Here is a 25,817-nt window from a genome sequence, read left to right as displayed (position 1 = left end):
AATGCTACAGGATACAACGACATCTATGCAATTGTGTGCTTCCAACATTGTGACAACAATTTGTGAGAAGGACCACATTTGGGTGTGATGGTCAGGTGTCCACATTCTTTGGCCATATAATGTATGTACACAGCAAAATCGCCAGTGTTGATTTAACACCCAGAGTGTTGAATTTACACCCTACAGTGCTTATATAAAGTCCATTGGACTCGAGCACTCTGGGTGTTAATTCAACACTAGGGATTTTACTGTGTATGGAGGGTCCCCTAGGTGGCTGATGGTCAATATTTTATGTAATTGCAAACTTCTTTTACAATACAAATATATTAATAGTTGAATCACAGTTTAAATATTGTTTTTTCTCAGTTTTTTAAAAATAGGTTAATCATTTATTGAGCCAGAGTATCAGTGTGTGCAACAAAATTTCTAAAACTCACTGTGATTTTTAGAGGTATAAATAATCCCACGTTTAGTCTTCCAGTTCAGCAATCCGGCTCATAGTCTTGAATCTTGGGCTGTATGTTGCCTTTATTCAGTTATTTCTATGTAGCACACTTTACGTGTATAGTGATGATGCAAACCTATGTGCAGTCAATCTATGGGGTATTATCAACCAACCAATGGGAATACTCTGACGTTTGATTGACCGCCCTATATCACAAGGACAGGAAAAATGCAAGAGTTAATGAATGAAAATGTATAACAAATGAGTAAATGCATACAGTAGACAAATAATTACCTGAAATACTTTGATATGTACTATGCTATGAAATGCTATAAAAAAAGATTATTAAAGTCCTTCATATAGTCAAAAGAACTTGCACATAAACACCATTGTTTTGTGATTTCATTTATTGATATCAGAATTGTCTTTTTTTTCATAATTCTATTTATTTTTCATTTTGGTAGATCTGATCTGCCACAAGAGTGCTTTAAATACCATTTTAACCCTGCCATTATGTTATGGGTCAATTTGACCCATTTCCACATTTGAGATGTCTGAAATACTGGTTAATCTAAATTTTTCTCTTTGAAATTCTTTGACTTTTCCTCATTTAGGGTCATGAACTTGTACGCAAAAAATTTATTTTTGTGGCCTCGTACAAGCCATAATAAATGTTAACTGTTTTAAGCTGGTCTTTGTTTTTTGTGTGTATTTAAACTGTGGAAGTCATCTTGACCCATAACATAAACTTTTTTTCATCATACTAGGAGGGTTAAATCTCAGAATATTTGGGATACATCACCAAAAAATTTCACTCACAACGAGACCAAAAAAAGAGACTTTAAAAGGAGTGTTTAAACCTTTTCTTTCCTACTTTTCAGGCAATTAATCTTGTTGAAACTACAGTGTATAAATGATTCTTGAGATGTGCTCAGTTGCTTGGAAACCCATGGCAACACTGTCCACGGCGGACAAGCAGGCCTTCCAGCCGAGGGTGTTCTTTATCAGCACTGTGAAAGGCGCCACCTCTTAAAAAGACTTTATTTAACTGAGACTAAAAACACTGAAAGAAACTGGCACTGAAAACTAAAGCTGTTTGTCCCTGAATACAAAAGTGACACTAGTGGAATTTTCCATTCCCGTTTACTAATCCACATTTGCATTCACTAATTAAAGGACATTGAGTACAGATTATTTTAGTCACTATTCATACTTGAGAATGCGGTCAAAACATCAGTTTTGTGGTTGGTTATGTGAGTATTGCAGGATATTGTGAAATGCTAAATGCCATATCCTTCTTCTGTATGGTAATAAAATCTGATTAGTGAGAAGTGTAGAAGAGTGCTGATGACCTCCTTTTCTTTGGTACAGAAGACTCTTCGTGCAAGGTCTTGTTGACTCACTAATGCTTTTGCTTTTACTGTAAATCCTCCTCATCCTCGTTGTTCCCACGTTAAAGTGTAGGTGCTACGTTGCCAGGAGATGGAATTGCTGATTGGTGAGTGTATGAGACAAGAGTCCTCCCCCACATCCTCATCTCATATCCTCACCCTGTGTGAGTTGAAGAGGTGGTGAGGATAAGTACTTGCCCACCTCCCTTGTTCTCTCTGTGTAAACTAGCCTCTGCCTTGCTGCTTTAGTCCTGCATTCAGGCCTGACCACATGACCAAGATCAAGTGAGAAAGGATTCATACAGAGAGCTTAGTTCTGGGGGATTCAAGATGCAAGACAACTTAGAGAATTTTTTTTTTTTCTATGCTTCATTCTCCTCTACACGTGAACACTGAAAATCTCATGGTCATATAAGCGAAGAAGTAATTAGGTAAGGAATCTGTTATACAATATTTACTTTTCCTTCCACAATGACTAGACTATTCTGATTGTCCTAAGGAGAAAAAAAAACTTTCCAAACTGTGCTTTGAGCTTTTTTTGCTTGGCTTTCATGGCCACATAAAAGCGAAATCCTTGCTTATATCTCAAATATAGTTTTTCAAGTAATAATTCTATGGAGTTAAATAGTCCAGTTTTTTGTAGCATCAGTGCGCTAAGCCTTGTTATCTAAGTAAAGAAATAAGCACACTAACATGTGGCTGTCTGTGGGTGGTGTAATGCTCTGTTATTGGCTGTGCTGGCTTATGAGAAAGACACATACTGTATATACACAACTGGATGTATACACAGAAGTGTATGTTTGTAACTTTGAGGTGTGTCAGAACTGTTTTTTGTTTGTTTTTTTAAAGTGGTTTTGGATGAGCACTGGGACTTGATAATAATCCACGTTTTTCTTCATGAACTTTAAAATAAGGATATATCAATCATTAGTACCCCCAGTACTTTAGCACTTCCTCCTCTCCACTAAGGCTCTTTGGTGCTCATATCCTTCCTCCTATCTGTGTGACATCACACAAAGGCATCCTGAGATTTTTTTTCTGGCCATATTTAGAGATTTTCCTCCTTGCTTTTTTTGTCTGATCTATTGCAGCACAAATGGAATTTCAATCAAGTCTTCGGAAAAGACATAAACATTCCTGATGTCTGGGAAAGTGTCCAAACCTCGAGTAGACCAGTCAGTTATACTGTACTAATATGAAAGAATAAAAACATGCACTAGGATGCTTTATTTTATGTATTTATTAAATTAAATGTGTGTAGAAAATCACACTACTGATCACTCTACAGATATACTCTACTGTATTCCTGAAACCTCAGCTGATGCATAAATTAGACTTCTGTAGAAATAATAATAAAGGCTCTAGTTTGTATCTCATTCTCTTTCTTGGTTTTGGTACTTAGTAGTTGTGAGTGTTTTGGGCCTGCTCCATGAAAGGGGGTTGTCCTGTGAATGTCTGGAACCGCCCACAGAGCTGTCTGGCTGCCAGATGTACAGTACTTCCCTGCTGCCCCCTTGGGAGCTCCTACTTCAACTCTGGCACTGTAAGAAAAGAACCAGAAGCTACATGACTAAAGAGTAGCAAATGTCTAGGTGGCTTTTGTGTTTGTGCTTTGGAAAACAGGGCTTGTTATGCTAAGAAGATACAGCTAGCAGCTCAGAAACTTTGTTGCTTTGTTTGTTGGTTTGTTTCATTAAAAAAGCTTGAAGTGGTCTGAAATGAAGAAGCAAAAAGCAAGGGATATCGGCACAGCTGTGAGATCGTGAGACATTCTTTTAATATTAAATGACAGTTCGAATATCATAGAAAATGCAATATAGTTTTTTTTTTTTTTTTTTTTTTAAATGTACCCAACTGTCTTGTTCATGTATGCAAGTCCACTCTAGTAAGTGGAGTCTGTCTTGTTTGAATGTGTCCTTGTGCATTAATTAGGTTGTATTGTAATATCATGTCTTTTTTTTTTTCTTTTTAAAAAAAAAAACAAACAAACACAGTAGCTCAAAATTCACTTGATTTGTCCTTGCAATTGTGTATTGCTGTCTCTCCTGTGAAAATCTTTTGGTGTGTGGTCTGATTACAGCTCTGTGAAGATTATGGGCACTACTGCTAGTGCAGGGTCTCAGCCTGCATCAGTGACTCCTACACACCACATCGATCACCAAGTTGGTGACATAGCTGAAGACAAGCGCTCCATGAGCAGCAGCTCTTCGCAGGCACTGAACATTCCCAACAGCAAGGCCAAGTCCATTATCACAAACAAGGTGGCCCCGGTTGTCATCACGTAAGCACTAATACCAAACTGATTGTCCAATGTGATGTCTTAATCCTGTGCTTGATATCATACGCTCTCATAATGTGTTGTGCATTTTCTTCTATTTAGTTTGCCTTAAATCAACATGCTGTTACAGTGTAATGTGATGTATGTATGTAATTAACAATAGAAGGGTGATTCCATGGTTAGGGTACCTTTTACCTGTTGTAACTCTTAAAAATTAAAATGTATTTTTTAAAATCAAAGATTTTAAATCTTTTATTTTAAATGATTTATATTATCATAAAAAAGTGTTAACTTGCATGGTAACAATGTGTTTCTTACAAGGTTTCTTTACTGACAGTGGTTGCGTTTTAGTATTAAATGAGTAACAGCGACTACATTTACATGCACATCAAATTCTGTTTAAGGTCTATATTCGGGTTGCAACCACATTCCAAATACGATGTTTATATGCATACAGGCATCAGAATATTCCTGTATACATGGTTGTTGTACCTATGCCTGAGTTGCCATTCCTAAATACCTAGCCTACAGCTAAGCATCTGTTAGCACCCACAATTCTTTGTAGACTGAGCATGCACATGTATCTGCTTTCAGTGGATTTTCTGAATAAGGTGTTTACATGCAACAGATTAAAAATGGGCATATTCCAGGGTGAGAATCAGCATTTGGGGAATCAGAATATTGTCTTAATTTGAATCAGACAATCGGGTTGTGGCGTTTACATGACTTGGTACTAATTAGAATATTGCCAAATTCTGATTAATATTGGAATATTGATGTGCATGTAAACATAGTCAGTGTTGCGTTTCAGAAAAGAAAATACTCAAAATGTGGTTACGTGGCATTCCTTGCTTTTATCACGAGAACATTAAAACATTATATTGATTTACTTCAGTTTGCAATTTGGGTGATCAGGGTTCAAAGTGATGTCATTAGTCAATATCTCTTATTTTAATAATAATATGTCTTATTTTTCTTCTTCCCATGATCTGTGGTACATTTTTATAATGCAACTTCTTGGTGAACATGTGACTTATTCCAAATATTTCATAACCTATAATTGATGATAGCTCATTGTAAAGAATGTTTCAAATGTGCCATGTTAAATGGATTCATTTCAAAGTCCACGTCACCTATGTTTATAGTGTCTTTTATCTTTAATTTACATAAATATTTGTAAATGTAATATCAGTGGGACTCAAATATCACTTCAGTCAACCGTGAAATCAACCAGAGGTTTAGATTATGCCGAAACGTTTTGAGAAGAAACTAAGTGCTGTCTCTTTGAGCAGGTATAACTGCCGGGAAGAGTTTCAAATTCATGATAGTATCCTCTCAGCTAACTACACTGTGGGAAAAATATCTGATACACTGCCCGAGCATTACCTAGTGTTGGTAAGTATTCTCTTTTTGAAACTGATTTACCAATATTATGAAAACTTGGGTAGATCTTTTCATCTCATAGTGATTTAATGGTGAAATTGTTCAACTGTTAACTGTTGAAAAACAGCTTGCTCCTGAAGGGGAAGCCTTTATTGTCAGAACCTTTAGGCAGAAATATTTAAATAAACACCCACCATCAAATTATTATATATTTTATTATTACATAATTTTTTATCTCAGCATTGAGAAACACTATGAAAGGAAAGTCAGTACAACCTACAAATATTTAGTCTTTTATTTCTATGGAACGTGACATTTTATTTGAAATTAGATTTTTAATATCATTCCTGTCATATTTCTCTTGACCTTTAATATTTTTCAAAGACTTACATCCAGAATTCCTTGACCAGATTGAAAGATTAAAAGATTGAAAGACTGAAAGATTTATTTTAGGGGATATGAGGGGTCATACTTTAACTAAAATCACGAGTGACTATCACTCTCACAATATTTATATGCTTTTTATTGCCCAGGGGGAGTTTTTTATGGTGCAGGATGTGAATAGTAGAGCAGATGTCTTAAACACTACAGGAAGCTACGGGGCCCCTAACTTCCGGAAAGCTAAGGAAAACTACCCTCTGTTTGGAATGGGCCAGGCCAGCCTGAACGGCTTCAAACAGGTCCTCCAGAGGCTAGAGAATGAAGCTTATGAGGTCAGTCATTATTGTGCAATAGGAAAAACCTCCTATTTCAGTTGTGTTAAGGATATAATACATATATATTACATTTCTGTATTATAAATTCTTTATTCTAATAATTTGAGATACTAGATTTTTGATTTCCATGAGCTGTAAGTCGTAATCATCAACATTAAAACAAAAAAAGGCTTGAAGTATTTCACTTTGTGTAATGAACCTAGAATATATGAAAGCTCCACTTTTTCAAATTAAATTACAGAAAAAAAATGAACTTTCCACGATACTCAAATTTTTTGAGGGGTGTGTGTGTGTGTGTGTGTGTGTGTGTGTGTGTGTGTGTGTGTGTGTGTTGAAGTTCAGACAAAGGGGTTGTATAGTAATCAGAGGCGATTGCTTTAAGACTATATAGGCAGCCTGGCTTCACCTAAAAAAAAAAATCATTAACATGCAGCAGTGAAGTTTTTCTAAATTAAATGTAGAAATGTATCAATATTATTCATCACTCATGGTGAAATAGACTATTTAAGCAAATAAAATTTGAAAATGTCTCACTTATCACAATATCTTGCTGTTTGTACATTCAACACAAACCATGTTTGGTAGACAGCATATCCTGCATAAAAAAGATCAATGCTAATTGGACAACAGGCTTTTAATACATCATTTTTGGTCACACCCGGACGCATGGCTTCTCTACATTTATTGGACAGTGCACACTTTGCTTGTCTGGCCCTGATGCACGACTTCTCCATATGAAGATTGGGAGATCTCTCAAAGGGGTTGGAACCTCGTAACCAACTCCCAATAATTGAAATGTTGTTTAACATGACTGACATCTCAAATTTGAACATTTCAGCGCTAGTCAGACAGACAGTGTGCTTGGATCTGCAGTAGTCGTCCGGAAACTTATTCCATAATGTTTTACACAGCTAGTATAGCTTGTTATATTATTGTTGTAAATTGTAATGGTAAATAATGTAAATAAATTGAAAATATTAAGCAAAATTTTTTGTTGTTTATTTATAGGTCTAGCTAGCTGTCACTACCTTCTACAGTGAAAGTGAGTTAGTAAGCTAGCATCTTATCTGGCAAACAGTACTAATCTTGTCAGCATGATTTTGGAAAAGTCTTTTGATGCTCTCACTTATGAGATGAGACTGAGTATTTTACAGAAGTACAGACCAGCAGATGAAACAGATAACCCACACAGATATACAGTATACTTCAATAACATAGACCTGTGATTCCCATATATTGTTTATATAGTACACTATCATTAGCACTTTAGCTACTCAACTGCATTGTGAAGAATTTATCCACCTTAATATATATTTTTATATGTACAGGAACTGATATTCATCTGTGTGCGGGAAGAGCCTGTTGTTTTCCTGCGTCTGGATAAAGACTTTATTCCATACACTCCCAGAAGGAAAGAGAACCTCCATGAGAACCTACATGACCTGAGAAGGGTGGCCAGAGCAGAGCAGCTGGAGCTCACCATCAGAAAAGAGGTAGGTTATACACTAGCCTGTTTGATGTGTAAATGTAGCTCAAGTTCCTTATATTAGACTAGATTCACCGTATTTATCCCGTATGGTACTGATCATGTGCTTCTTGTTTTTTTATTTACTTTTCCCCAGCTGTGTGACTTTGCTAAACTCTGTGAGAACATCTTCTATGTTTATAATGACATTGAAAACTTTAAAGATGAGCCGCAACATGTTAGGATTGTGTCTGAGGAGGACATACATGTAACTGAGGAGGTTTACAAAAGACCACAGTTTAATTGGTCTTCTTACAGGTAATGTGTAGTTCATTTTGTGGTCGAGGCAATATTTGATTTGCTGTATATCACATTTCTTAATTTTAAGTGCCCAGTGAATTTCTCTTGAAGATATTACAGACTCCTGCTTCCTATGGAGGGGGCACCAGAGGAGGAGGATTTTGATGCATTTGTAAATGTGCTTAGGGTAAGATCATATTTCATGACTACTGTGCTACTATCACTTTTTAAATATTGTTAACTTCCCTTTTATGGGGTTATTGTGGCTTGCCAAGACCAAGGTTTTTCACAGTTACAACTGTTACAACAACAGAAAAGAAATTGAGATTTAATACTGAGACAGCAGGTTTTGAACCCCATGAAAGAACTTCAGTTCTGTCATAATTAAGCATTTGATGTCATTAAATTGGTGGCTAATATCTGATTTATCTGGTGCATACAGCTGGATTCCTTTTTACTAAATCTATATTCAGTTTAGCAGTCCCTCCAGGAGTTTGCGGTTTTGCAGTTACAGAAATAAACACAAAATCAAGGAAACTCCACAATATTTGCAGGAGCTTGCAATTTTTCAAAATTACCACAGATGTGACACAACAGATTTGACACACCATGTGACATCATCACTCCACGCATTCAGCCAAAGCCCCCTTTAATTCATATGCGTCAAACATGGACACAGCTAAAAGGTCTCATTTACCAAAAAAAAATCACTGTGAAAGACGGTATTGTGAAATTGCAATTTCACCAATTCAAGTAGTTTTCCACAAAAAAAGCACAACCAACTCCACAAATTGGTTTAAAAAAAAAAAAAAAGACAGCAAAATCAAGCATTTTTTGCCTCAACAATCATTAACCGAGGATTTATTGGTAATTACTCATTTAAAAGCTTAAGGTACACAGCTAAGGAATGGAATAGTTTAAAAAATATTATTACTACCAAGGATGTACCATAAAATGCGTTTATGTAGATTAAGCTACAGAAGTCATTTTCAATACTGTTTATTAATGCTGACCTACATACAGTGAATGTCACACACACAAACTAATAACACTCCATGTATATGATGACATCCTCTCCTACACAGAAAAGCCCTAGCTTGTCAGTATTGCGTGATCGCTCCAGGCCTCTGCCTGCACTGCTGTTTAGCTGCCAGGTGGGGGTGGGACGAACCAACCTCGGCCTTATCCTCGGTGCACTAGTCTTTCACCATCTACATGGGGTGCAGTACAACACCAGGTGAGGGTATTTCTAGCAATACAGCAATGGTGGTCAGTGTTACCTCTACCATTTGCTCTGCCTTTAGCTGAAACATTAATGTGGAAAAATATTAATCAGTAAAACACAAATGATTTTTTTCTTCATGCAAAAGCTCTTTCAATTCACTGGGTTTGATATGATAGTCTTGTATACACACATTTTTCCAAAAAGAGAGTCAGTGAAAAGAATTCATTTGTGGAGTTAAATTGTTAAATGTTTGTCTCATTGTCAAGGGAAGAGGACACACTGGTCAAGCAACAGCCAGAGTTTCAAGTCATTCAGAATCTGATCAGTCGTCTCCCTAAAGGTCAACAAGTGCTTGATGAGGTTAGTTCTCACAGTTGCAGATAGCACTGTACCTAATGACATTGTAGTCCTTTTGCGTCTAGTACGTTTGCAGCAGTGTGAAAAATGTTTTGTGCTCTTTCACTGTAGGTCAATAACTCTATTGAAATGTGTTCAGAAATGCATAACATCAAAGATGCAATATATGAAAATAAAAGAAAAATGGAAGCAATTTGTGAGGATTATCAGATACAAGTGAGTATATTTTTTACTTTAACTGTTTTTAGCATATTTGTATGTATGTGAATAAGGTTTATGAAAGAGGCATGTGATAAATGCATTGCGTGTTTCTTTTTCATTATTATTATTATTATAGGGTAGCAGTACAAAGGCCTATTTCTTGCAAAGAACCCTTCAGAGTCTTGAGTCTTACTTCTACTTAATAGTGTTCAATGCTTATCTTCACGATCAGGTACTGTAACATGCATTATTATTAAGGAATGCATGATCTACACAGTATTTCTTTATCTTTCTTTGCTTTTCTGAATCTATCTCAGTCCTCGTTGTCTTTCTCTGTATACATTTTCACATTTTTTTCATTATAGATTTTGTGTGATCGGTCTTTCTCTATCATTGGCATCTAGTATCCTCAGATGTTTGGCCAGAGTTTCAGTCAGTGGCTGTGTGTGAATGCATGGATCTACAGGCTGCTTGGCAGTATGAACCGTTCTGAGCTCTTAGCACCAGCCAGCCTTGTCACTGATGGAACCAGGATACTGGTAAGGTTTCTTGTGCTCATTCTTATACAGTATATTAGAAGAGAGTTCTGTCGATATTTTATGTGCCTTGGAATGTAAAGCTCAACACATTTACCTCAGAAACACACTGCTCACTAAAGATAATTGATTTGTTTGTAAGGTGGCCAGTGAGTTTTTGGTACCAGACGTACTTGGTACAGCCAAGGAAATGAGGGTGGCCAACTTCAGACGAGTTCTTAAGACAACTGTGTATGGCATGGCCCAGCCAAGCTCTGAGGTAAAGTCTGGTTTCTTGCATTTATAGTCCTGTTGTAATTCTATGTTGAGTGAAAGGATAAGAATAAACTAAATCCTATTTCAGGCTGTTTCTATTGTGTTATCTTACCTCACGGATGAGCGACGGAGGCATTCCAGCATAGTATGGGTGAATCTGCAAGAGGAACTGATTCTGGAAGGTAATGGGCAGATGTTCACCTCTCGAGAACCAGGCTGTCTGGAGCAACCAATCCAAGTGTATGTGCAGAACCCACAACAACATGAGGTACTTCCAGTACTTGGTGTCTACATATTTAACATATAGTTTCATCTCTTCAACACTGCAGCTCTTTAAACACTTTCAGATTCAATTATCTGAACTGATCTAAGAGTTTTGCCTTAGAATACATGAAGATGGATATAACTTCAGAATTATTGGCACCCTTCAAGAAAACATTTTTTAAATTAAGATAAACATTAAATATAATGACTCAAACTGTACACAACTAGAGGAAATACTTACCTTTCTTCTAACCAAGAATATTCTCACGAAAATGTCCTTTTTTAAATATAAATAGTGGTATTTTCAACATGTATGTCAAAATTAGTTAGCGTTTTCTGCACAAACTATCTAGGTAGTTGTTGACACGGACAAATCAGATAATGAATTTACGAATACATAAGCGATTAAGTTTTAAAAGTCTGGAACAGTTAAACATTGACTTGGAGAAGACAAATGTGCCATGTGAAAAGGAAGGTGAAAAGGATGGTGAATGAGGGGAAAGATCCTTGGGGTTGTCAAGTTTCAAAATAAATTATTAGACATCTCCTCCATAACAACAAGCTGTTTAGAAACATTGCATGAAGGAAGCAACCCACAAAATGCAGCCGCTGGACTTTACCAGGCATCACTGCAATTAAAATGTGTTCTGGCCAGATGAGACCAAAATTGAATGCTGAATCTGTGGGAATATAAAACAAAGAATATAAAACAGTTTTCTGTGGAGGAATGGTGTAAGATCAACCTTGTTAGAGACGCTGTTATTGTCTGTGCTGTTATTTTTTCCAGGGTAGACTTCAACAAAAATTAATTGTGGAAGTGATGATCATTTGGAAACCAGTGATTTGTAGAAAAATGAACTATTTAGAAAATAACTTGTTTGAAAAAAAAACAAAAAAACACACACACACACAATGAAACTGTACAGGATCTCCATATAATTAAGCTTAAACATATCCCAAATTGCATTTTATTCATTTATATATAGATAATTATTTTTGGAATTTCTTGGAAGGTGCAAATAATTCACTGTATACCAGTAAGCTGTGTTTCGCATGTTGATGTCATGCTAAAAGCTTTATGATGAGCTATTGTCAAATCTGCTCTCTCATTGATTATAAGGAGTAAAATCAAAATACGAACCACATTCAGCAGAAATAATATTGTTTCGCAGACACTGGAGCTGGCACTAAAGGAGGATATTCTCAGGTGTGAGAAGTGGCTTGAGGTAGTTCTTGAACAAGAGAAGCAGATGAGAATGCTGAAAAGCTGTCATACTGTCCAGGAAGTCTTTGCCAAGCAAAAGAGCATTTACCCAGGCCTCACATATCAGCGTCTCCCTATTACTGACTGTTGTGCTCCAAAGGAGGAGGTAATACAACACATCGCAGGATTCCTCTGAGTGCCAAGAACTGTAAAAGATTACACTTAAATGACATATGGTGTAAATGATATTAACTGTTACTGCTGCCTTTTAGTTTTTTGACCAGCTATTAGAGGCCATGAAGTGCAGTCTTGGAGAGGACCCCAGCTCAGCTTTTATCTTCAACTGCAGTGATGGGAAAGATCGAACTACAACTGCCATGGTCATCGCCACACTTACTCTCTGGCACTTCAATGTAGGTCATGCTGTCTAGAGTGAACATTTTTATTGAAATACATCATTCTCAATCATCAGTCTCAGACTGATCAAAGATATAACATCATAACAATGATTTCTTCAGGGCTTTCCTGACTGTGTGGATGACGAAATTGTAAGTGTGCCAGACGCAAAGTACACAAAAGGAGAGTTTGAGGTACAGTTTTTTTTCCTTGTTATTGTCTTTGAATCACTTTCAGACATGTTCCAGCAACTTTGTGGGTCAGGGCAGAATTAAAAAAAAATTCTAATCTAGGTCATTTTCTGTTTAAACCTCCCCAGGACACTATTAATGTATCATCACAGTTTTGTTTTTGGTGCTAGCGTTTAAATTGAACACGGTGTGTTTGCATGTTCAGGTGGTGATGCAGGTGGTCAGACTGCTCCCTGATGGTCACCGTATGAAAAGAGAAGTGGACATGGCCCTAGACATCGTCAGCGAGACAATGACTCCCATGCATTACCACTTACGGGAGATCATTATATGCTCGTATAAACAGGTGACTTTTTGTGCCTTTAATTCAGGCTTATTCATCTAAGCAACAAGAAGACAGTGTTGTTACATTTCTGTTGATGTGTACAAGTTTCTTCATATAGTCAATGGGAACTCATTCTTTATAGCTGATTTGTGCATATTAATGGTTTTTCCTGTCATTAATATGTGAATAATAACCGAAATAATTATGGGTGATTCCTTAAAAACCCAAATACTGAACTCTCCAGAAGTAGCGAGTCAGGTATATTTCATCAATATATATGTCCAAGGACAACAAAAAGGAGCCATTTGACTAACATGGCAGATGAGAACCGCAGACCTTTTGCGGTAGTGTATCTGTAAATGTGACTTTATGCTGTTTACTCAGCATTGCCTGCTTCTAATTAAACCCTTTAATAAAATTTAAAGATCTGATGCCATGAACTATAGGTAACTATATCATACACCAAAAAGCTCACTGGGTCACAGTGTTCAAAGTTTTCCTGCTGAAAACCAGCACATGGAAATCCATCTAGACTGAACTGTGTAGATCAGATTGCAGCTTTTCCGATCCTGATGTTTGTCGCCAGAAATGCGTTCAAAAGATATCAGGCTCTGCGTGGTCCATGGGCAGAGCATCTGATGATGAGGCATGGCAAGGCACTAAAGAAAGAGTAGATACAATAGTAGTAGTAATAGTAATAGCAATCTCCATGAGGGGAGTCAAACCATATCAGCTCACTAATAGGCATTCTTAGAAAATTCTTAGCAAAATGACAGCCCATGTAAGGTTTTAAGTAATCTGATGGGACCGTCTTTATCTCCCTTGAGCTCAGAACACCTCTTAGTGGCTGCAGGAGACATGACAAGCATGTAAAAACAAAAACAAAACACCACCACCAACAAAAAAAACCCTCAAAGAAATAGACAGCAATAACCACTTAAACTGCTGCAGCATTTATTATTACATTTTATTTATTTTGTGCTAAAAAAAAAAAAAAAAAAAAAAAAAAAAAAGTGTTACCGCTGACAGACATTTATAAAAACCCATACATGCCGCTGGTAACTAATGCAAATCAAACCTCATCTAGCTTAAAAAAAAATAAAAATAAAAAAATAATAAGAAGAAAAGCTTATGGTTTACATTAAAACTCACTTCTTTGTTGTCTTAAGGTTAATAAACGGATTCCAAGCCAGTGGCTACCATTCAATTGAAGTGTACAATATTACTCCAGTACTTTTCATTCGGCTTCCTCATTTCAGTCTTTTCCTTTCCTTTCCAAATAGTCCTAATGGCCTATTTGAAGAAAACATAAAAGCAATCGTCACCATACGCAATCTTTATTACACAAATTATACAAGAAGTTTCAGTTTCTTGCTCAACAAATTAATCAAACTGTCAACAGACAGGGAAAAAAATATGCAGATTTTTCTACACTTGCTAGGATACGTGCTGAAGTGCTTGAGCCATACAGCGTTTCTGATGCAACACTAACTACGGCAACTCTAGAAGGACATCATTTATTAAAACTGCAATTTCACTATGGCCGCTAGGTGTCGCTGTGAGATTGTTTTAATGGGGTCGGCACTAGTAATGGGACGTTCGGATCATTTTACTGATTTGGATCTTTGAATCTCGATCAGCAAAATGAACGAATCTTTTTTCAAGTATTTTCGTTAATTTCAGCAGAATATAATTACAACGTTACATGTTAAATTCCCCAACACATCTAGTACTTAATAAACTATATTAAAATAAACTATAGGCTAATGCAGCCAAGGCCGAATTATGATAAACAGAAATGATTAATTAATAGTTTAGCATTAGGTCTTCAGGCTATGCAGTCTGTTGGTTCACCTCAACCTCCTGATCCGAGTCCTTCTTTCTTTAGTCACGTCACATTTGCCACGTCTGTTCCCTGGAAACGAAATGATTAGTTCACGTCTTGAGTCTTTGGGTTTGAGTCGTTCATTCTTCCCGTTTCCGGTACTGTATGGTGCATTGTCTATGCACTGGAAGAACGAACGACTCGAGAGGTGAACTAATCATTTCCGTTTCCGGTACAGAACCTATGAAGATGTTGCAGCGCATGCATGTCAAAAATGGACAAATCACACTCAGACAAATCGTTGTTCCTGAGTCATATTAAAAATTAATTCAAAATGAACGAATCGTTCATGATTCGACGGCACACTTGTGTAAAATTTCACAAAGACAGACTTTTCTATCCAGTACATTTTTGTATTAATACTTTCCCCTTAGTTTCTAGCATACAGATATGCGTAGAATAGAGCCAACGTCCTCCTTGTTCTGCCATCAGCTCTATATAACTTCAAATGACAAGTAGCAAAAAATGTGACATTCCTTCTTCCTTCTCAGATCAAAACAGCAAAATCAGATGCTGAATTGCAGCAGTTACGTCTGAGAAGCCTGCAGTACTTGGAGCGCTATATTTACTTCATCCTATTCAACAGTTACCTCCACCTGGAGAAGAAAGACTCCTGGAGACGACCGTTCAGCCTGTGGATGCACCAGGTGACAGCATATGCAATAAGCAGTGTAGACCAAAACACAGAGTTGACATGCACATGCTGTTGCTCTGGGATAATAAACTCATACTTGTTAACAGTAAAAGGAAAAAAAAAACTTTTTATTTTACTTTTTAAAATAATTATAACCATTTGTAGTCTAGGTGTTTCGGGATTCATAAAATAGTTTTTCTTTGCAAAACACTGCTTTCAGAATTATTGGCATCCTCACAATATTTTTTTTTAGTGAATAACACTACTGATCCTCTTCCTATAATGTCTCAAATTCCTCCACACAGAACATTTCAAGCTCCTTTATAGTCTTATGTTTGCTCATGTAATAAACTGCCCACTTCAATTCTCAGGATTTCGATAGGTTTTAAATCCAGACACTCAGATTGCCACTGCAAAACATTCATTTTGTGTCCTGCAACCATTCCTGTGTCTGTAGTGATTTTTTGTGGAAGGGTCCATCCATGGTCTAATTTTAACCTCTCGACAGAGGCAACCACATTTTGTAATTACTAGAATTTGTAATGTTATCACTATGTTCACATGAGCATCTAAACAAACAGCCCCAAAGCCTCAGTGATGCACCACCATATTATTTCTAATATATTTATATACATTTTGGGACTGTTACATTCTCTTATCTAACTGTTCCAAAATTTTACTCTTATTCATGATCGGCATGAATGTGCATAATGTTATTTTCATTTTTTTTTGTTGTTAGACCTGAATTATGCAAGTAAACATCCATTTCATTTTTAATTGGAGTAAAATGTAAAAACATATAAATAAATTATATTATATTATATTACATTATATATAAATATTAAGACATACCCTGACATGAACATTATTACAGTTTTAGTTGCATTAACAGCATCAGAAAACAGCTGAGTTTTGCTGTTTAAAATATGAATTAAATGTTTGAAAAGAAATCTCATGTCTCATGTCTTTGAATGATTTGGCAGGTGGCAGCACGAGCCGGCATCTACGATTTCCTCAACCAGCTGGGCTTCCCTGAGTTTGAGGCACCCAATAGTTGTCCACTGGCCAGACTACGCTACCGCTGGAGACAGTATAATGCTTACTCGCTGCCCATCCGTGGAGAGCTCATCTAACAGAATGCTAGCTTTTCACAGAGGATTCAGATTGGGGTGTTTTATGATTCGGGACACTATTTTAGGTTTGATGAGCAGTGGCTCAGTCAATTTTGGGCTACTGATTAGAACGTTAAGAGGGCAAATGCCAGCACCACCAAGATACCGCTTGAGTAAGGCCCTTAACCCCCTAACTGCTCAGCTCAAGTGTAAGGATGAAAGTGCTTGTGAAATTAATAAGTGGAAATGATGATTCACATCTCTAAATATATGAAACTGAATTAAACTTCAGAGGTTGTGCAAATTCAGCTGTGGTGTCAAATTTCACGCAAAGGTTTTACCCCCTTTTCTAAACTAAGCCAACACAGGCATTGATGCACAACATGGCAAACGTGGAGGTGGATAGGTACAACAGCAGATGATCACATCGAGTTCCATTCCTGTCAAGAACCGAAATCCTAAGCTACAGTGGGCACAGGCTCACCAAAAAAGTAAATAAAATGTGATGTTTTTCCAATCTTCAACTATCCATTTTTCACACCCTTATGTGTAAACTCTAAAGACATTTGTGCATGAAAATTCCAGGAGATCAGCAGTTTCTGAAATACTCAATCCAGCCTGTCTGGCACCAACATCTATGCCATGGTCAAAGTCACTGAGATCACACTTTTTCCCTTTCTGATGTTTGACGTGAACGTTAACTGAAGCTCTTCACCTGCATCTGCATGACTTAATTAATTGCACTGTAGCCACATGACTGGATTTGTATAATTACATGAATGAGCAAATGTACAGGTGTTCCTCTTAAGTGGCTGGTGAATGTATATTTATATAATATACTGTATATAGGGTTTTCTGTGAGTGAATTGTTATACTATTTTTAGAACCTGGCAACACCAATTATGATTTATTTTTTTATTACAGTGTCTGATATGTAGAAGCAGGATGAAAACTGAGCTTCTCAGTTTGATCAACTGAATTAAGGTATCGAGGCAGCATAAAAAATACTTTAAGGCATACTCTCTGAAATTTGTAATCATTACCTGTAAGTTCAAAATGAAAATGTAAATGGTAAAAACAGTGTAGCTGAGTAATAGTACAAGTATGAGTATTTTCCATAATCAAGTAAAATACAAACCCTAAAATAATATTTAACAATAGTAAACACTTAACTATGCTCCACCTGAGAGAGTTACAGCATCATTCAGCAAACATTGAAAAGTAGTTTATTGATTTGTTTTTCTCGCTTGTCTGAATTGTAAAGGGTGTCATTTGTTATAACACTCTGCTTAGCATGTCCCTTTAGTCTCTGAAGCAAGAACTTGTGTAGTCATATATAGCTACAGTGTTTTCCACAGGTTATACTCCATGAATGAGAAACTCGATGCTCTTTATGAGTGGATGATCATGAAGACTCAAAATTATTTTATTGTTATTTGGAGTTTGGGTTAAGTAGATTTCTACACATCCTTGAATTTTCCCTATTGAATGCTGCCTCTTCTCCAGAAAGAGTCCATTTTTGTTTGCGTCGCTGAACAAGTTTTGTTCTGTTTTGAATGTTTACTCGGGTAGACACACTCTCTCTGAGGAGGAAAATGGAAATGCTAATTAAAATACAGATTATAACAGAATCTCTGTAAACGTAATAGCTTACAGTATTCTGTATTTTAAATACTGTACATCTTTAATATTAGATACATGTACTGTATGTCAGGCTAAAGTTGTCTGTGAATACTATGTTTAGATTTTTATGATATTATGATACAATTTGTCATGTGTTATATCCTTTGACTGGTCAATGTAATGCTTGACCACTTTGAAGCTTGTGTGATTAACATTGTATACATATATACATTCTGAAACAATGTCCCAAAAATATCATTTAAATTAGTCTATATTTAAATCTAAGTCTTCTACCTGTAAAGCAGAGGATCTCTGATGAGCTGCAGACAGTATTGTACAGGGGTGTCATAGAAGCTAACAGTGGTGACAAATCTGACGGAAGGGTCCATCTTCACCACAGTCTCAGCTATAGTGCTTATGAGTGGAGCGTCCACTTCTGCCTTGGCACTGACAATTAGTGAGAACCTAAGAAATGCACCAGATTCTTCTTAATAAACTCCCCAAGAAAAATTCATGTAGGGATCATTATAAATGCTCGTAAGGAATAGAAATGACAACGTAATTGTAATACACACACTCAATTTTACATACTTGTTATTGACAGAGGTTTTTGACTCCTGAGTGAATAAGCTGAATGCCAAATCAGCTGATACATCAACAGAAAGACCACCATGAAAAATACCATGAGCTTGTAGTCCAGACTGGAGAATTAGACTCTGATAGAGGTAAGAGTACATTGGCTGTTTTTAAGTTCTGCTTTGAACGATTTCTGCTTTGGGATTATCTGCAAATGCTTTAATATGTTGATTTGATCTGATTTTAATTTTTTTTTTTTTTTTTTATCTCATAATGTGTCATGATTAAGTACCTCAGATAGTCAATTCTGAGAGTAAAGGATGAATTATGGAATAAAATATCAATGATCAATGAATAAATTACAACAAAAAAAATGCATCTCAAAATTTTACCTGTCTGTGATCGAGAATGAGAATATTTCCAGAGATAATGTTCATTGGTCCTTCACCTGCTGAGAAATACTTGCTCATCAAGTCTCCATAGCCCTGGAAGAAGACAATGGGCTGGATCTGCACACCCAGAAACATGGCTGACATTCCTGCCATTAACTCTTCCTCTTCTGCTCCTGTTGCTTCAATCCCAAACAGAGAATCAAGACCACTTGTCTCTAGAGAAACCTGGGGCATACAAAAATACAAGCTAATCTATTGTTTCTTCCTTTCTTTGTAATGTGAACTAGGTGTTAGGTGACTCTCATCTATGAACAATTAATGTGTATTGTATCTTTTTGAAAATTCAAGTTGTCTTGGTAACTCTTAATTATACAGTAATTAAACAGCATTGTGCAATAATGATTTAATGATGTTCAGTTCAACTGAGCTCATTCATTAGTGGTGAGTTTATGAAAGTGTGAAAATAACACTCCACATAATGTATACTGATTACTTTAACAAACTCTTTTCCAAGATGTGGGAACATTTCTAAATCATGCCTAAAAGTGCCTTTATGGTCTATGTTACAAGAATTTCTTTACATTAGCTAGTGAATAGTACAGTTGCTTTTTGTACCTGCAGTAAATGCAAACTTCTCCCTCTGGTTTGGGCATAGAAATGGCTATTGCTTTGCTTTGGAGCTCCAGACTCAGAAAAGAGAAATTCAAAGTCATATGATGCAAGCATGTTCTTGTTCTCTGTGGAGCATTAAATAGATTAAAATGAAAAATACTCTCATGTCACATAGCATATTCAGCACTAGTCTCAATCAGTTTAAATTCATTCATATAAAGTTGGTTGGATGACAAAAATAGAAGCAATAACTTTAATAAGGTAAAGATTTCTGGGAAGTGAATGGAAACGTTTAATACCTGTCATCAGTCCAGCATATGAAGAAGAACAACCAGATCGTGCAAGATGGAAATAATTATTCAGTTTTGGGTCTTTCAACACATTACGAATGACATTTCTAAAAAGAGATCAAGAGATTTTGATAAGCGGAGGAAGATATATTTTTTAAAATTTATATCAAAATTCCATCAGAGTACACTCGTGGGTAAAAAATAAAAATGGGCCAAGCACAAAATGGCAAAATATTATGCTTTCAATGGTCTTAACAACAAATCATTGGTCAGAAAATTAGCAAGAATTAAACAAATAGATAAAGAAACTTAGAATGGGGTAGATTTTCCCTTTGATTTCTTTAAATGTTTAAGCCTTTTAGGTAAACTTGCAGATCATTTTGTACACTTTCTTTATTTTGTGTTTTTGAATTTTACACCAAACATTTAAATCATTATCATGATTTTACCTTTGCATACAAGAAGACTATATAAGTACATTTCCCTTTTTTTAGCTTTTCCCCAAACGGTTCAATTGAGCAAAAATAAATGAGCATGTTGGTGGCACAGGAGGTCTCAGGAGTGCATTTTTTTAATTCTTGCTAATTTTCTGACCAATGGTTTATTGTTAAGGCCATTAAAAGCTTAATATTTAGCTATTTTGAGCTTGGCCCTTTATTTTTCTTTTCTTTCTTTTTTTTTAATCATACATCTTGTAAAAATATAACTAAGCACAAGGTGTAAAAAAATCCCTTAAAGCAATGCTTTGAAGAAAGAAACAATTTTTAATTCTTAATTAATTTTTTAATCTTCAAGGAAATAGATCCTACCTGGCAGGAGAATCTGACTGTAGCATGCTCATAATTTTGGTGGTAAGAAACTTGGAGACCTCAGGCTTTTCTTCTGCAATTTTCAGAATTATCTCTTGGACATCTATGTCCAGAGGATCATACATAAGCAAGAGCTGAGCAGCATCCAGACGTACAGGAATGGAAAAAGACTTCTTTCTTTGGTTAAATATGTCTCTGGCATGCTCCTTAACCTAACAAGAGAGTGCATATCAAAAGGTAATTATGCATGCAGTCTGTGCCCTGTTTACACAGAGGTGGCATTGGCTATGCAGTGGTTTCTTTTGTTTTCCCCGGACTCTTTCTTCAAAAAAAAAAAAGAAAATGTTTATTTTACCTCTTTTGTGATATATTGGGGTGGAAAGCCCTGCAATGCTGAGAGTACAATGCTTGACACAGATTTTGAGTGATCAATATACTGGAGAAGGACAGGCACTGTCTCTGGAAGGCAAGCACTTTTTAGAGCTAGCAGGTAGGACTTTATCTCTCTTTCTTCAGTGGATGCACTCAGCCCTTTCACAATAAGTCCCTTAGCATGTTCAACTTCCTTGGAGGTAAAATACAAAGTGTTTAAAGTTTACAATGGAGCATTTCATTTCTTACATTCATAGGATGCTGTGCTAAGTGTCTTTCTAAAAATGTAGGCAAATATATAAACATAAAATATAAAAACAAATGGGGGAACAAAAAATCATTGTCTTATATTTTACCTGAAGGTAGCACATGTCTGCAGAACACATTTTCCGGATTACTGTCCCAAGAACAATGAGAGCCATTTCATGCGTCTCCCACTGTGCAGATGTGTGTGTAAGGATGCGCTAGAAGACAAACATTAAAATGTATAATTAAGTAAAAAGTTCCTAATTATAACTCAATAGTAAATATAGTTTAGAATTTCCCTTACAGTGATGATATTAATTAAATGAGTGGATGGCTGAGAAGAGAATGCACAGGCGTAGAGAAATTTCTCCAGCAGCGGTGATGTCTTTGGATTTGGGATGTTGATAAAAGAGACAAGGGCCTCCAGGGAAGCAGGTGTAGAGGCCGCTGCAGCTGCATCTATCAGTATAGGACTAAAGAAATAATAATAATAATAATAATAATAATAATAATAATAATAATAATAAATCAACAACTCTGATGGCACAGAAATAGGCATAATTATTTACTTTATTTATACTTACACAAAATTGGCATGAGCCTTTTTCAAAATATTTTTTATTTGAACCATTTCCAGATTTCGCAGGTATTCTGACAGCTGGAGGAACATGTTCACTGTTGTTGACTGAGTCTGCAACTCTTTTGCTTTCAAATGAGCTAGGATTTTAGGAACCTAAAAGAAAATTTCAACAAAAAGTGAACTGGTTTTCGGCATTTTTAGATTTCTTTTATGTTGTGTTTTTACATTAATTGTGTCTTCTTTGAGTAACTTGAGATCCATTATAAACACTTAGTTTATATAATAAGCCCTGCTTAAGCCACATGTTTCAGGATCATGACATTACAATGGCATTCTTAAGACTGTATGTGTGCTTTGTGGCTATGAATTAATTAGGCATTACAATGTGAGAAATCATTGTAACTTACTGAATATCTCTTGGTGGCAGGCTGTCTGACAGCAGGTATTGCATGAATGGTATGATTCACATAGCCTGCCTTGAGAGACCTGAGCATGTCCTGCAGTGCTCCCTGTGCCTCATTAGGACCAGAGTGTGTAGATAAGAGCTGCAAAAACTGCCTAAAGACAATCGCACAGATTTCACCACATGCAGTCTCATGCACAATCATGATTTAATCTTACAGTACAAATGTGGTCTGCTTATAATGCAACAGATTTTTAAATGCCATCTGGTTCAACCAAACAATCATGCAGTATACCTTGAAGAAATGTGGATTCCTACTGTAGGATATTCATCTAAAACCAGTGAGCCAAATTCCTCTGAAATGACTGATTTTATGTGGCTACCATCCATAGTGAAAACTGTTTCAGAGCTCCCACCTGAACTCACCCTAAAGAACTAAAGTTACAGAAATATTTAGGACAAACATAAAATACAGTCCTTATCGTTTAATAAATCAAAATTCTTAGAAGTTTCAGTGCCACACTAGGGCTAAACAGTACGTGTCTGCTCTTAATAGAATATTGTGAAAATGGTGTAGTAACAATATAAGTTCTGTGGTATTCAACTCAGCTGTTAACAGTTAAATTTGCAGCATGTCAGTTGTGTAGCAAAGTCAGGCGGGCAGGGAAGCTGCAGAGTTATTTGTTTTGAGGTTCACGATTTTACGTTACTGTTTGCCCAAATAAAAAGCTCACATGACCCTTGGTCTGCACAGCTGTCTGCTGTGTTCTCTGAGCAGCATACTACTAACATTTTTACACAGTGCAAAATAAGATTCCATCATACATTTTGCACAATCAGTTAAGACGAGAGTTCCAAGCTCTTATGACTACAGAATATGTAATATTTATACCTGGTTAACGAACATCTTCCCATCAGTCATTCTCTTTTCACAGTTTTCATGATGTTTGACTTTGATAATGTCATCCCCTGACATATGGTATGAGACCTGGCACTGTCCTGTTGTGTCATCCTGAAATGAAATGAGTCATAAGCCAAATATATTTTTATTAAATGGATATCATATCTTATGATTCACTAAAAGGGAAAAGTATAACTATATAGTAAGTTAACACTGTAGTATTTAACTATAGTATCTGAAAGTGATTTGAGTAAACTGGTGCTGAATATGTGAAACAACATGACTTTAAAATATTGGATTAAGATAAAAAAAAATAAAAAAAAAGTTTTCAGCTTACTTCCTTAATGGTTCCAGACTGAGCTTGAATTTGGAGCAGCATTGCCAATCCTTTTTTGAAATTCAAGCTGACCGTGTTGTTCGAAGAAACATCAAAAACCTCTTTAATCTAAATACATCACAGAGATGTTACTGGACATTTTAGTTAAGTTTAGCAAAGGCATTACATGACAAATTGGAGATCCTTATATTTTACACTAGGTCCTCTAGTAAATCCCTGTGAATTCTGATTTTTGAAATTAGTTTTAGAAATGCAATGCCAGAGAAACAGGAAGAGATGAATTAAAGAGATAATCAAATACAGTTTATGTCAGATGTTGATCATATTGAAACCAGTGCAATACTTAAAAAAAAAACCTTTGTGTTTGAATTTTATTTTTTTAAAATAAAACTATATAATTCTTAAATAAAATAATACTATAAAAATTCTTGAGGGCACTGTACATTTCCACAAAATGTAAATCTAGTTCAATATGGTAAGGACCATTTAGTGTCCTTCTAAATGCATAGTGCCTGCCTCAGCAAGCTTTCCTCATTCTTTATTCCTTATCATTATCAAGAGTAATATTTAAATCGTTTATTTTGAAAGACATCTGTGTAGTTTCTGCACTGACTCTATAAGAGTAATTAATCTCATCCACAAATAGCTATACTGACTGCAGTTTTTCCAAGTAGTTTGAAACTAATTGATGAGTTATGTTGGTTTTGCTTCTGCTTGGTTTTAATCAAAACCTTTAGCAACACTATGACAGGGCATCTGTGCTCTACTTGAGTTTTCCATTTTTCAGAAGAATAAACATACCTTTCCTGAGTGAATATGCACAAGAAATGGTTCCTTAAAATGTTCAGAGCCACTCGCCATGTCACCAAGGACCAAAGGTTTGCTGGTGGAGTCACTTGAATTGGGATTCAGTTTTAGATTTTGAATCTGCAGTAAAAGAGTGTAAACTATATTTAAAAATTTAAAACAAATAAATAAATAAATAAAAAATTCCCAGACCCTTTCAGGTGAAAAGCGATCCATGTAGACATGCAATATTAGCAACATTAAATATTATATACCTATAAACAATTATAAAATTCCTTAAGCTTCACCTTAACCTTTATTTCTAATATAAAACTTACTTGTAATTGCAGAAGCTGTTCTTGCTGGCTGTTCCTCCATAGTGAATGGATGTGTATGGTTGCTAGCACAGTGAATGCAGTAGCTTCTCCAAAATCCTCAGAGATGGGAGCCACCTCCATAGACGTGCTGTACTCATACTCATACAGAACCCCCGGATCGAAGTGGAGGCCTGTACTGAGCACGACTGAAACACCAGCACTGTTTATACTCAATGAAGTACAAAAGTGTTAAGTAACTCATAGTGGTATTATCAAATGCATAAGCAGGGTGAAAAATACAGAAATCAATAGCACAGTAGTACCAAAATTAGAAACAGCTGTATTTCAGTAATGCATCAGCTGTTTGAAATTAAACATTAGAAACGTCATTAATCAAAGAAGACAAGAAATATTGTGGAAAAAAATTTGAAGGAGCATTAAATCCCTCATGAAAAATCGTTCAGATGAATAAAATTACCTTTACCGATCACATTGTCCCTAATTCCAATAAGAAAAAGGAAGCAGAATGTCAAACAAACGTATGGCTTCATTTTTGTGAACTGGAGCAGCAAGAATATTCTGGCAGGTTTACTCGGTCAGTCTGACAAAGAACAGTGTCAACGAAAAAGCTTTACCAATGAAAGCGGGGATGATGCAATATAGAAACTGAACATCTGCCAATACAGAGATGTTTTGTACTGTGGCTTAAATACCTGTAATGAATTGCTCCATGCCAACATGTACTTCTTCTAAAACTAGTGTTTATTCAGTAACATCAGTTTCTTCTCTGCGTAGCAATAACTAAGACGATCATTGTATTACATGGCAGAAAGGTGAGATGCATAGTAATGCCACGTCACAGCTCATGGGTCCTCAGCTCCATCCTGAGCTCAGGTTATTGTCTGTGTGAAATTGTTCATGTTCTCCCCATCCTCATGTAGGTTTCCTCCTCATTCCTCAGTTTCCTCCCATCTCCAAAAAACAGGTAGTTATGTGAATTATCTACATTA

General features: G+C 36.0%; 2 protein-coding genes across 4 annotated transcripts; one reads left to right on the top strand and one right to left on the bottom strand.

Moving 5' to 3' along the window:
* Positions 1-1,352: 1,352 nt before the first annotated feature.
* On the top strand, positions 1,353-17,371 carry pald1b (phosphatase domain containing paladin 1b). Of its 2 annotated transcripts, none has more exons than XM_017464258.3 (20): positions 1,353-2,267; positions 3,917-4,117; positions 5,407-5,509; positions 6,031-6,210; positions 7,542-7,706; positions 7,836-7,996; positions 8,090-8,165; positions 9,064-9,215; positions 9,470-9,563; positions 9,672-9,776; positions 9,898-9,993; positions 10,166-10,300; positions 10,440-10,556; positions 10,641-10,820; positions 11,989-12,186; positions 12,293-12,433; positions 12,539-12,610; positions 12,813-12,953; positions 15,309-15,464; positions 16,435-17,371. In XM_017464258.3, the coding sequence occupies exons 2-20, from the start codon at positions 3,930-3,932 to the stop codon at positions 16,582-16,584; spliced, it is 2,610 nt and encodes an 869-aa protein (XP_017319747.1). In that variant the 5' UTR covers positions 1,353-2,267; positions 3,917-3,929; the 3' UTR covers positions 16,585-17,371. The 2 variants fall into 2 exon arrangements, with proteins under 2 accessions (XP_017319747.1, XP_017319746.1); XM_017464257.3 differs by lacking the exon at positions 1,353-2,267 and adding an exon at positions 2,803-3,598.
* A 402-nt stretch (positions 17,372-17,773) lies between these two features.
* On the bottom strand, positions 17,774-25,447 carry LOC108263461 (microsomal triglyceride transfer protein large subunit). Of its 2 annotated transcripts, none has more exons than XM_017464261.3 (18): positions 25,292-25,447; positions 24,829-25,013; positions 24,506-24,631; positions 23,705-23,812; positions 23,359-23,478; positions 22,762-22,901; positions 22,471-22,621; positions 22,068-22,216; positions 21,788-21,956; positions 21,594-21,701; positions 21,221-21,430; positions 20,866-21,077; positions 20,066-20,163; positions 19,770-19,891; positions 19,155-19,379; positions 18,778-18,902; positions 18,481-18,651; positions 17,774-18,146 (listed from the first exon to the last, which is right to left on the bottom strand). In XM_017464261.3, exons 1-18 carry the CDS (start codon positions 25,356-25,358, stop codon positions 17,996-17,998), a joined length of 2,637 nt encoding a protein of 878 aa, XP_017319750.1. In that variant the 5' UTR covers positions 25,359-25,447; the 3' UTR covers positions 17,774-17,995. The 2 variants fall into 2 exon arrangements, with proteins under 2 accessions (XP_017319750.1, XP_017319749.1); XM_017464260.3 differs by having other exon boundaries at positions 25,286-25,444.
* Positions 25,448-25,817: the final 370 nt, after the last annotated feature.

Source organism: Ictalurus punctatus, chromosome 3 (assembly GCF_001660625.3).
Source record: "Ictalurus punctatus breed USDA103 chromosome 3, Coco_2.0, whole genome shotgun sequence".
In the NCBI taxonomy this organism is placed as follows: domain Eukaryota; kingdom Metazoa; phylum Chordata; class Actinopteri; order Siluriformes; family Ictaluridae; genus Ictalurus; species Ictalurus punctatus.
The sequence above is the reverse complement of the archived record's forward strand: the minus strand, read 5'-3'. Positions and strand labels throughout refer to the sequence as shown.